The sequence below is a fragment of the Portunus trituberculatus genome, chromosome 38, assembly GCF_017591435.1.
Source record: "Portunus trituberculatus isolate SZX2019 chromosome 38, ASM1759143v1, whole genome shotgun sequence".
In the NCBI taxonomy this organism is placed as follows: Eukaryota; Metazoa; Arthropoda; class Malacostraca; order Decapoda; family Portunidae; genus Portunus; species Portunus trituberculatus.
Genome location: NC_059292.1, coordinates 24,464,126 through 24,477,287, shown reverse-complemented (window position 1 = coordinate 24,477,287; position 13,162 = coordinate 24,464,126). Strand labels below are relative to the sequence as shown.

At 36.5% G+C, this 13,162-nt stretch overlaps 1 protein-coding gene across 1 annotated transcript in view; it reads right to left on the bottom strand.

Moving 5' to 3' along the window:
• Positions 1-13,162, bottom strand: part of LOC123515122 (proteasome subunit alpha type-5-like) — a 35,917-nt gene that overhangs the window by 9,698 nt on the left and 13,057 nt on the right. Inside the window, exons 2-3 of the mRNA XM_045273564.1 lie at positions 7,732-7,800; positions 7,041-7,194 (exon numbers count right to left, since the gene is read on the bottom strand). Of these exons, the coding sequence (XP_045129499.1) occupies positions 7,041-7,194; positions 7,732-7,800 (223 nt within the window). The remainder of the gene's footprint in view (positions 1-7,040; positions 7,195-7,731; positions 7,801-13,162) is intronic.

Below are 13,162 nucleotides of genomic sequence, written 5' to 3'. Positions count from 1 at the left end.
GTGAACAACACATACACACACACAGTCCGATGATATTGAACACAAGGATATATGGATAAAAAGAGATATGAACTCAGAGGAGAGGGAAAAGGAGTAAGTGCTAAGAAGTGAAGCTAAAAAACAGATAGAGAAGAATTTTTACTAGGGTGTTCTGGATATGAGACTAAAGAAGTGGTACCTAAGGAAGAAAGAGGAGATCATGGAGGAGGCAAGAAACTAAGAGTGACTTACACTAATATAGATGGGTTGTTATCAAGCATATTTGAAGTTGGGGATTAATTGAAAGAGAAAAAGCCAGATGTAATGTGCATTGTTGAAACAAAACTGAGAGAAGGGATCCATGTCAACCTGGAGGAGAGACAGGAAGTATAAAGGGGAGGAGGAGTGCTAATAATGGTTCATGATAATATATGTGTGGATGATGTGCAATATGGTGAGGACAAAGTGGAAGTAATGGGAATAACAATCAAAACAGAAGATTTTAAGAAGAGAAAAATTATAGTTACATATGTTCCACCAAAGACTAATACATGGGGAACAGAACATAAAGATATGCAAAGCAAGGTGATAAAGTGCCTATATAACATGAGATAGAAGAGATAGAAGAATACTTTTAGTTGGAGACTTTAACTATAAAAAAGTAAACTGGAGAGAGATGGAAGTAATGGATAATGCTGGACAGTGGAACGAGAAAGTGTTACACTTGACTATGGTTAATGCAATGGACCAGTCGGTAGAGGAGTCAACAAGGTACAGAGGGGAAGAAGAACCATCACTGCTTGACCTAGTATTCACAAAGAAACCAGAGCCTCCTCCAGTCATACAATAACTTAGTCCAATGGGGAGAAGTGATCATGTGACATTAAAGATACAAATTCAGGAGGAAGATAAGTTACAGAGATGACTATAAAGGAGAGAAATTAAATTATGCAACAGCAGATTTTGAAAAATTAAGGATCTATTTTGCTGATATTGAGTGGAGTAATATTATCTACAGAAAGACTGTACAAGGGAAATATGACATATTTTTATAGAAATATAATGAGGGAGTAAAAATTTTTTTTTTACCTGTTTATAGTTATAAAAAAAAAAAAAAAATGCATGCTTGGTACAATGCTAGTGCATACAAACTCAAAAGGCAAAAGATAAAGTGTGGAAGAAACTCATAAAACAGGGAAATAACTGTAACAGACAGCAGTTCAAAGATGCCAGAAATGAATATATTAGAGTAAGGAGAGAGGAAGAAAGAAACTTTGAGAAAGATGTAGTGAATAAAAGCAAAGATGAACCCAAACTTTTCTACAAGTTTATCATTGGCAAAACAAAGAATAAGGAAACAATTGAAAAAAATAATTAAAGAAGGGAAGGCATACCAAACAGAAAAGGAAATGTGTGAAATAATAAATAAGAGCTTCAAAACTGCAGATGATTTCACAGAACCTAATAAGACATGGGATTGCCAAGATTACAGGAGATTGCAGTGCACAAGGAGGATATTGGAAGATTATTGGATAAGTTGGAAGTCAGAAAAGCAATGGGGCCATATGGTGTATCAGGCTGGGTGTTAAAAGAATGTAAAGAGCAACTACTGGATCCAATTTGGGAAATAATTACAAGTTGAATAAATGAAGGGAAAGTTCCACTAGAATGGAAGAGCAACGTAATACCGATATTTAAAGGAGGAAAGGCAACTGAACCACTAAACTACAAACCAGTGCCACTTACAAGTGTCTTGGGGAAGTTGTGCAAAATAATTATCGAAGAAAAATGGGTTCAATTTCTAGAAGAGGAGTAAGTCATTTTGAACAGACAATTTGGGTTCAGGACAGGGCGGTCATGAGTATCAAACTTATTAAGCTTCTACTCGAGAGTTATTGCAGGACTTGAAAACAGAGATGGATGGGTAGACACAGTATACCTGAATATTTGAAAGGCTTTTGATGAAGTCCCTCATGGAAGACTACTTTGGAAACTAGAGAACATAGGAGGACAGTGAGGAACTTTGCTAGAATGGACAAGAGATTATTTGAAGGATAGGGAAATGAGAACTGTGATCAGATACATACTCAATTTGGGGTAAAGTAACAAGCGGAGTGCCACAAGGGTTAGTGTTAGCCCCCATTATGTTTCAGATTTATGTAAATGACATTCACATCGGGATAAACAGTTATATAAATTTATTTGCTGATGATGCAAAGCTGCTAAGAATTATCAAAACCAGAGAGGACTGTCTGCTGTTGCAGGAAGATATAAACAAGATCTATGAGTGGAGCAGGAAGTGGAAATTGGAGTTTAATGCCAAGAAATGTCATATAATGGAACTAGGAAAGAGTAAGAGAAGACCAGTATGGAACTAGTTGATGAGAGAGGAACAGATAATGAAGACTAAAGAGGGAAAAGATCTGGGAGTGATCATACAGGAAAATCTGAGCCCGAGCCCTGAAAAACACATAAGATATTTTGGCTATCATATAAAATGTTGACTAATATAAGAGTGGCATTTCATTACAAGGACAAAGATATGATGAAAAAAATCATCACAAGCATGATACGTCCAAGGCTGGAATATACAGCAGTGATATGGTCTACCGAGCTCTAAAAGGATATAAGGAAATTGGAAAGGATACAGAAGATTGCTACAAAGATGGTGCCGGAATTAAAGGACCTCACATATGAAGAACGACTGAAGAAAATGGGACTGCCAATCTTATAAGATAGAAGAGAACGTGGGGACCTAATGGCAATGTATAATATAGTAAATGATATTGAAAAGATAGACAAAGAAGACCTGGTGCTGTTGACAGAAGAAGATGGAAAGACAAGAGGACATGAAAAGATTAGGATGAGGCAGTGTGTGAAGGATATTGGAAAATACAGTTTTCTACACAGAACGATGGAAAAATGAAATGCATTGGATGATGAAGTTGTTACAGCACATAATGTGCATAACTTTAAAGAAAAATTAGATAAATGGATATGGAGATAACACAATGAGCCCTGCTTGAACCCTGTACAATACAACTAGGTAAATAAATGCTTCTGACACCGCCTAAGAAGACGTGCTGAACGGCTTCCAGGGAAAGAGGTTCATCAGGCATTGGAACCTGACCTAGACATATGTACAGCAGGGTAGGGGGCCATAAGGTTCTCCAGTCTCCATAATAAATAAGTTTTTGGATCGTATAGATGGAAAAATGGAGAGAAAAATGGAACTGAGTGGTGCGGCCAGACGTATGACATCAAAAGAAATGCCATCTTGTGAAAATCTGTGAGTTATTGAAACATCTGTTTGACTGAGGAGATTGACTGAGGATAATATGGATAAGGACTTTTCTGGATTTAGAGATGAAAGAGGAAACATGAGGAAGTAATGTTGAGTTTAATGGACAAGCAGGACAGACTGATAAAAGACTGAGATTAGTTGAATGTGTAATCAATCAGGGATTAAAGGAGGAGATACAGGAGATAAAGAAACAAAATGATTTACTAAAAGCTACATGTCACGACTACGAAAACTTCCTTACGAAGCCTACAGAAGAAAGTACAGGATGGGATGGAGGACAGAGTACAAGTTGGATTGGGTGAAAACAAACTGGAGGAATTATAAAATGCATGGAAACAATAAGAGGAAGAGGAAAAAGTTAAATTTTCAGAGGTAGTAGAGACAAATTCAGGAAAAAACAACAAAAGATGCTGTTATACAAGTAATTAAGGAGAAAGAAGATCTAGTGAGTGATACAGTAGATAAGAGGAAATATTTTGTAATTTTCGGGATGAAGGAAAAAAAAAATCCAAACAAGTTCATAAGAGAGCGTGAAGAGAGAGAATTGGCCAAAACTATTATTAAACAGGTCCACGACAGCACACAGGAGCTGGATCAGGAGGTGGAGGATGTGATTAGGTTGGGAAGATTTAGTGAAGGCGGTAAGAGAACAATGAAAGTGAGAATGAGATCATGGTGGTGGAGAAAATTATGACAAGGAAAGGGAAGCTGGCCAATGATACTGAACATGAAGACATATGAATAAAAGGAGATATGAACCTAGAGTAAAGAGAAAAAGAGAAAGTGCTAAGAAATGAACCTAAGGAAAAAAAACAAGAAAAGGACAGAGATTGAGAAAAATAATTTCTACTGTAGGGTTCTGGATATGAGACTAAAGAAGTGGTATCTACAGAAGAAAAGAGGAGGTTGTGGAGGAGGCAAGAAATTTAGAGCATGTTAAAGCTTAGGGATTATTTGAAAGAAAAAAAGCCAGATGTAATGTGAATTGCTGAAACTAAACTAAGAGCAGAGATCCATGTCAACTTTAAGGAGGAGGGATACAATAGCTGAAGAAACAGGTAGGGTAGAGAGGGAGGAGCTGTGCAAATAATGGTTCATTATAATATATGTGTGGAGGATGTTCAATATGGTGAAGGCAAGGTGGAAGTAATGGGAGTAACAATCAAAATAGAGGTATTGAAAAAAAGGAAAATCATAGTTACATATGTGCCACCTAAGACAAATACATGAGGAACTGAGAAACATAAAGATATGCAAAGAGAAGTCATTAAGTGCTTAGATAATATGTTGAGAAGAGATGGAAGAATACTTTTAGTTGGAGACTTTAACTGTTAAAAAAATAAACTGGAGAGAGATGGAAGTAATGGATAATGCTGGACAGTGAAGTGATGAGGTGTTACAGTTGACTATGGTAAATACAATGGACCAGTGGATGGAAGAGTCAACAAGGTACAGGGAAGGAAGAACCATCGATGCTTGACCTAATATTCACAAAGAAACCAGAGCCCCCTCCCAGCATACAATACCTTAGTCCAATGGGAAGAAGTGATCAAGTGATATTAGGGCTGGAAATACAGGAGGAGGATGGAATAAGATATAGGGATGACTACAAAAAAAGAGATTAAATTATGCAAGAGCAGATTTAGAAAAATTAAGGAACTTTTTGTTGACAGTGAACTGAGAAACATTATGTACAAAAGGACAATACAAAGAAAATATGAAATATTCTTACAGAAATATAATGAAGGAGTAAAGAAATATGTACCTTTTTATAGTTATGAAAAAAATACATGCTTGATACAATGCTAGATGCACAGAAGCAAAAAATGAAAAAGATAAAGCTTGGAAGAAACTCATAAAGCAGAGAAACGACAATAACAGACGGCAGTATAAGGATGAGGAGGAAGAAAGAAACTTCGAGAAAGATGTGGTGTAAAAAATCAAAGACGAACCCAAGCTTTTCTACAAATTCATAAATGGCAAAATGAAGAACAAGGAAACAATAGAAAAAATAATTAAAGGAGGGAAGACATACCAAACAAAGAAGGAAATCTGTGAAATAAGGAATGAGAGCTTCAACACGGTGTTCACTGTAGAAGATTTTACAGAAACTAATAGGACATTGCATTGCCAAGGATTACATCAAATCACAGTGCACAAAGAGGATATTGGAAGATTATTGGACAATTTAGATGTCAGAAAAGCAATGAGGCCAGATGGTGTATCAGGCTGGGTGATAAAAGAATGTAAAGAGCAACTACTGGATCCAATTCGGGAAATAATTACAAGTTCATTAAATGAAGGAAAAGTTCCGTTAGAATGGAAAAGAGGCAACATAATACCGATATTTAAAGGAGGAAAGGCAACTGAGCTATTAAATTACAGACCGGTGTCACTTACAAGCATTATGGGAAAGTTGTTTGAAATAATTACCAAAGAAAAATGGGTTAAACATCTGGAAGATGATTAAGTCATATCAAACAGACAATTTGGGTTCAGGACAGGACAGTCATGTGTGTTGAACTTATTAAGCTTCTTCTCGAGAGTAATAGAAGGAGTGGAAAACAGAGATGGGTGGGTGGACACAGTATACCTGGACAGAGAAAAGGATTTTGATAAAGTCCCTCATAAAAGATTACTTTGGAAACTAGAGAACATAGGAGGACTGCGAGGAACTTTGTTAGAATGGACAAGGGATTATTTGAAGGACAGGATGAGAACTGTGATCAGATACATACTCAACTTGGGGTAAAGTAACAAGCAGAGTGACACAAGGATCAGTGTTAGCCACCATTATGTTCTAGATTTATGTAAACAACATTCACAATGGGATAAACAGTTACATTAATTTATTTGCTGATGATGCAAAGCTGCTAAGTTATCAAAACCCAGGAGGACTGATTGCTGTAATGGGAGTATATAAACAAGATTTATGAGTGGAATAAGAAGTGGAAATTGGAGTTCAATGCCAAGAATTGTCACATAATGAAACTAGGAAAGAGCAAAAGAAGACTGGTATGGAACTGATAGGAGAGGAACAAATAATAAAGACTAAAGAGGAAAAAGATCTGGGAGTGATTATACAGGAAAATCTGAACCTTGAAAAACACATAAGCAAGATATTTGGATAATCATATAATATGTTTACTAATATAAGAGTGGCATTTCAATTCATGGACAAAGATATGATGAAAAAAAAGTCATCACTAGTATAATACGTCCAAAGCTGGAATATGCAGCTGTGGTGTAGTGTCTGAGCTCTAAAAATCACATAAGAAGATTAGAACAGATACAGAAGATTGCTACAAAGATGGTGCCAGACCTAAAGGACTTAACATATGAAGAACAACTGAAGGAAGAGAACGAGGAGATCTAATAACAATGTACAAGATGGTCAATGGCATTGAAAAGATACATAAGGAAGACCTGGTGCTAGTGACAGAAGAAGATGGACGGACAAGAGGTCACGTAAAGATCACGATAAGGCAGTGTGTGAAGGATACTGGAAAATACAGTTTTCCACACAGAATGGTGGAAAAGTGGAATACATTGAATAATGAAGTTGTTACAGCACATAAAGTGCACAAGTTTAAGGAAAAATTGGATAAATGTAGACATGGAGACAGGAGACTATGCACCCTGCTCGAACCCTGTACAATACAACTAGGTAGATACAACTAGCTAAGTACACACACACACACGCATGCACGTATGCATGCGCACACGCGTGCGCGTGCACACACACACATACACACACCAATGTGTTTGTCGATCTGCACAATCTTCTCAATTGTGGAGGGTATCATGAGTGGCGAGGTGATGCGCTTCTCCACTGCCAGCACCACACCTTCCCCTGTCTGAATACCGATGGCAGTGGAACCCAGCTTGATGGCCTCAATGGCATACTCCACCTGTGGCACAAGAAATGGAAAGGAGGGAGGATGGGAAATAAAAGTGCAACTGAGTTGCATAATTAGTACAAATGAAAGTGTAAAATATCTTTCTTCCTACTAAGGGAACAAGAGATACTATGAGATCAGCACTGTTTGCATCTCAACCTGGGTGCCACATGGCAACAAATGGCCATAGGCTGTGGTGCCAACTAATCTACACTGGACTTCACACAGCTTTTAACAAATTATACCTTTTTAATATTATAAACTCACTAGGTATGCTAACTGTTTTATGTGCACTAGGCTGTAATACTTCTTTACAAGCACTGTATCAACTTCAGTATTGAGATTCAAAAAAGTAAAAATATGTGATCAAGAAAAAATATATTTGGAATGAATAAAATTACAGGTACTTCGTGTTTTTTATGTATTAACAAAATTTTCTCCCTCCCACATTCTTTTATCAACAATTCTCTCTCTCTCTCTCTCTCTCTCTCTCTCTCTCTCTCTCTCTCTCTCTCTCTCTCTCTCTCTCTCTCTCTCTCACATCCTTACCTGGAAGAGACGTCCTTCTGGAGAGAAGGTGTTCACTCCTCTGTCATACTCGCTTCGGGTCAGAAACATCTACAAGGAACATATATCAATATTAGGTCAAGCCACTATTAAATAAAAAATTCTAGGACAGGTGCCTGTCCATACCCAAACTCGCATGGGATTCACCAGATATCGCAATATTTTACAGAAAAGGTCGTCAGCTAGATATCATATATTTTTCAATATACTACTACAGACATCCTCTTTTACTGCGCACCTCAATTAATGCGTTTCTGGCTTAAAGTGCACTCTCACTTTTTTTTCCATCACTCGTAAAATGCGCAAAATTTCCGACTTTATGTGCATTTAGCGAAAGAAACTTTCATTTTGAGAACAAAATATATTTGGTATAAAATCAAATTTTCTGCCCAAAAAACAATAAAACAAAATAAATTTAGAAATTATATTTCAACAACAAAAATAATAGTTAAATGTCAAAATATGTAAATTATACATTACCTAACAAAGAACAACAAAACAGTTCGACACCGTGTTTTATGTTTTGGTCCAGCCACGTTGTTCCAGCTTGCCAGTTTTATGGTTTCTTGTTTCACGTTTCCTAAGCATTATGACATTTTTAACTTTTGTAGGTTGGTGATACGTAATATTTGTGATCTTTCTAGGTTTGCAAATATGACTCCTTCCAAAAATACAGAAGAGATGAGTGTTACAGGTAGAGCTTATCAAGAAATGTAAAATATTTTTGCTTCAAAATTGAAGCAGGTGAGAAGGTCCGTGAAGTAGGCAGATTTTACTCTATTAATGAGTCCACAGTGTGTAACATAATGAAATGTAAAGATGCCATAAAGAATGCAGTGCAGGTATGATAGATGTGGGGCCCTTATGGGGGACTCCTCGGGGTCAGTCATGGTGGGTCCCAGTCCCAATCTTATTTATAACATAGGGTTCTATTATTCAGTTAATGCATTTTTTATATATGCACACATTTTCTCAATCCCTTTCCTATGCATTAAGGGAGGACCCCTGTATCGCATAGCAATGTACAGGAAAGGGATCAAGAAAATTTGCACATATATAAAATATACACTAACTGAATAATAGAACCCAATATTATAAATAAGATTGGGACCGGGACTCACCAAGGCTGACCCCTGAGACCCGTTATAACTGCGCCCAAACTGATCACTCCTGAAATAAAACATTATTATTCCACACACAACAAAGCTCTTACATATAGTGGCTGGACAGTGAGCTTGCAGGGGAAGTTGGGGGTCACAATATTATCTTTAACACAAGGTGATGGCCTACTACACTGCATTCTTTGTGGCATCTTTACATTTCACAATGTTATGCACTGTGAACTCATTATCATTGTAAAATCTGCCTATTTCACAGAGCTTCTTACCTGCCTCAACCTTGGCAAATGTGAAATATGAAACCGTAACACTAGCAAGCTGGAAAAACGTGGCTGGACCAAAACATAAACATGATGTCAAACTGTTTCATTGGTTCTTTGTATGTAATGTTTAATTTATATATTTGACATTTAATTATTATTTTTGTTGTTAAAATATAATTTCTTAATCTATTTTTATTTACTTCATTGGTTTTTGGTGGAAATAAGTATTTTTTAGCATATATATTTTCTCAAATGAAAGTTTCTTTTGCCAAGTGCACATAAGATTGAAAATTTTGCGCATTGTATGAGTGATGGAAACAAAGTGAGGGTACGCATAAAGCCAGAAACGCATTAACCAAGGTGCACACTAAAAGAGGATCCCTGAATTAAAATAACATAAGTATTATCAAAACACTTATCTATGGCATAAATGCCTTTTAGTATAATTAAGGTCATAACCATGCACTGTGTTTTTTATACCATCTCAATCCCTGGGACAAAAATTATTTAGTTACTCAATTGATAACTCAAAGTTTGTATGATATTTTCTTTCCTTCAAGGCTAGGTAGTAGACAACAAGAAACCTTGAACATGTGAAGCCCCATAAATGAGTTTATTTTCATAACTTAGAAATCAAAGTCTAATAATGAGACTGTCAATTGCCAACCAATTCATTCTACATAGATGTGTTTGGTATCACACGGACCTAACAGAGACATAGCTAATGGAAAATGGCCATCCTGACTAGTTATTTTTAGTCTAAAGGCATACCATATCCAGGATATGGAAAGACACAACTTAGGAACACAATTATAAAAGCACTGCAGCACTCTCAAGATATTTCAGTTTTGGCTGCAAATTTTATTTTTCTCAAAAAGAAAACTGATCAAATATAGCTGTGTACTTTCCTTGTGAACGATTAACCTTTGCAGAGGTGAGATGAAATGTGTGTTAAGGTTTAGTGCTATATTAAAGTTTCTAAAAATTAAAGAACTTGGTACAGCAGGCAATTATATTTTGCTCTGTATATACACTCGACCCTCGAAACAACGGACAAATGCGTCCACGACCCTGTCCGTAGATTGCAAGTCTGTTCTTTGCAAAAGTACGTAAAAAACTGTATAAAATGTACGTAAAATACTGTGCAATCATTAAGAAATCATTCAAGCAGTATTACAAAGTATTAGTTCAAGCTTAGCAGCCACTGGAAGAGCCTTTCGATTACGCTTCACTGGTTTACTAAGTTAAGAAGGCATTTTGGATAGGTTAAGCACTCGTGGGAAGGGTACAAATGCATAAAAAGCTGTGGTAAGCACTGGACAATGTTCGCTGTTGGTTGAAAACGCAGACTGAAGATAAAACATGGCGGCCAACAGCTGATGACGCGACCGACCTGCTACCTACCAGACAATAATTTACCGGAAATGGGCAATCGCGCGCATTTTAATATTTGTCCGTAGATTAAACCGGACTCCTGAATTTGTCCGTAGTTTCCAAAATCCATTGATGGGAGGTCCATTGTTTCGAGGGTCGAGTGTATAATGGTGTTGGTTGTATAAACTCAAGTAACTATAGAGAAATATCTTAGCAAAATAACAACTGAAAATACCGGAAGGAGTAAAAGCATGATAAATCAAGAGATACATAGTAATATAGTGTTTTGAGATGACTGCTCTGTACCACGAGACAATGTTGACCCACTACTGAATTAAACTAGCTTGCAAATGCTGAAAACTTGCAAGTTTGGGTACTCTCCTATTCAAGCACATTTGCTGTCATAACACCAATGTATGATAGAAGGAAAAAAATACTTCTGGTTTTTTCCCTCATGGCAACACTATGGTGAAAATAATGCACAACTTATTTGCTGGAACACTGATAAGAAAGTGTGTACACAAAATAGTAAGTGAAGGCGGCAATTGTTGCTTTTCTCTTTGTATCAGAAGGTGTTCTTTTCTACCTGATCCCTGACTGTACTAAGCAGTTAGCCCCTCAAGGACACTGATAGATTTCCTGCTGAGAATTTGCTCTTTTTCAAAAGAATTCCTCTATTATGAGGGATTCTCTTGGAATAATTTTTCATAGATATTATGTAAGAGGGATGTACTCTTTACTCACACTAGCATTTGACCAAGAGTTTAGTTATCATATCTCTTGGTCCTTTGCCCGCAGAGTACAGTAGAAACTCAATAATTGAATGTCTAAATACTCAAACTTTTCAATACTCGAAAGCAAAAGTTTGACTTAATACTCAAAAAATAAAAAAAACCCTGATAGTTGAACGTCGGGTGATGCAAATAAAGGCTCCCTGGTGTCCCCCTTTCCCCTCCGCCAGTTGTGACTTGTGCTGCCACGGTCATCAGAATAACATTCTTCTGCATTCTATTTGTAGTTTTTCTTTTATAAACTTACATAACATCAAAGGTGGTAATCAAATGGCTGCACACTTGGTCATATACAAAGCTCTGTCATTTCTCTTCTCACAGCTGGCACTGTACAGTTCTGATACCATATGACTGGTAATACTGGTAATACCATATTACCGGTATACCGATGCCGGTGCGCAGCCCTAGTTCTGCCGCAATCTTGAGAAAAACAACTTTTCTCTGCGTTTTGTTCAGTAATTTTTCATTTAGAAACTTACAATGGCACCAGAGAGGCTTATTAGTGGCGAAAATAAGGAATCTTGTGAGAGTGCAAGTGTTAGTGAGCCCATAGCACGCCATTAGTGGATTCACAGGAATCACACCAGGAGAAACTTTACAAAGACTTCTCATGGATGTTGACTTATCCTCCAGCGACCTCCCTCCTCCTCCCCACCCTTCTATCCTCCTCTTCTGCCTTCACCAGCCTTCACTTACGGTATGTACAAATAAAAATTATATAAAAAAAAAAAAATACATTGAAATTTTTATAAACTTGGTTTGGTAAGATTAGACTGAATTACCGGATTTATAGGTATCAATAGTCAAACTTTTTAATACTCGAACAGCCATTTGGAACAAATTAAGTTCGAGTATTGAGTCTACACTATATATGGTAATACTAAGCAGTTTGTCATCTGAGAAAATTGTCTTGAATGATGCAACTGTGCTATTCATCCAAATTTTTTAAATAAAAACTAGGTGCAGAATGTTACTAATCCTTGTCAGTTTCTGTATATTTTTGATGAGGTGGTATTCCTCAATAAAGTCAAGCAAGCACTCTGCTTAAGTAGTGACCAGTCTGATGCCACCTTGAATTTGCTTGTTTTCCCAATCAATCTGGAGTGTAATGAACGTGTTAACTGTTGGTATATGGGTACTGTGACAGCATCATGTTGCCAAAGCAACTAGTTCAATAGGGATGAGGGTGATGCACCCCAAGGCTAGTTTAGGGTTAATAGTTTTTGGTGTGTGGGGAACAAGGTTGATAATCCCTGTTAGTTGACTATATACCTTTTTGTCAGAAAATGGTTTTCTCATTAGATTTGAAAGATTTAAAAAATTTGGCTTATTTTGGCAATCCCTTGCCTAAAATCCTCCTTTTCCACCATGTACCCAAGTACCCTAAGTACTCCTGGAGAGGGGAGGGAATATAATACAGCAGGATCTGTTATCAGTAAGAGTTGCTGTGGACTAATATTACTCTGTCCATCAAGCTGAAAAATTTACAAAAAACACAAATATTACTATAAGTGCAGCAGCAAACATGAAAATTTTATAATTTTGTTAGTGAGGAGAGATCCTCTCCTTTAAGATACACAAACATGCATCTTTTCAAACAAGCATTGTTTAATAAAAAAAAAAAAAAAAATAAATAAATAATAATAATAATATATATATATATATATATATATATATATATATATATATATATATATATATATATATATATATACACACAACTGACTTCCTTAGCGTGGATAATATGTAGTGCGTTAGAGAAAATCGCGTTAGGGAAGCATCACATAATAATGGTTTCCTATGGAGAAAATTCCAACTGGTACCAGAGCCTCCAATATTTGAAGTTCCTCCACCAAAAAACTTACCT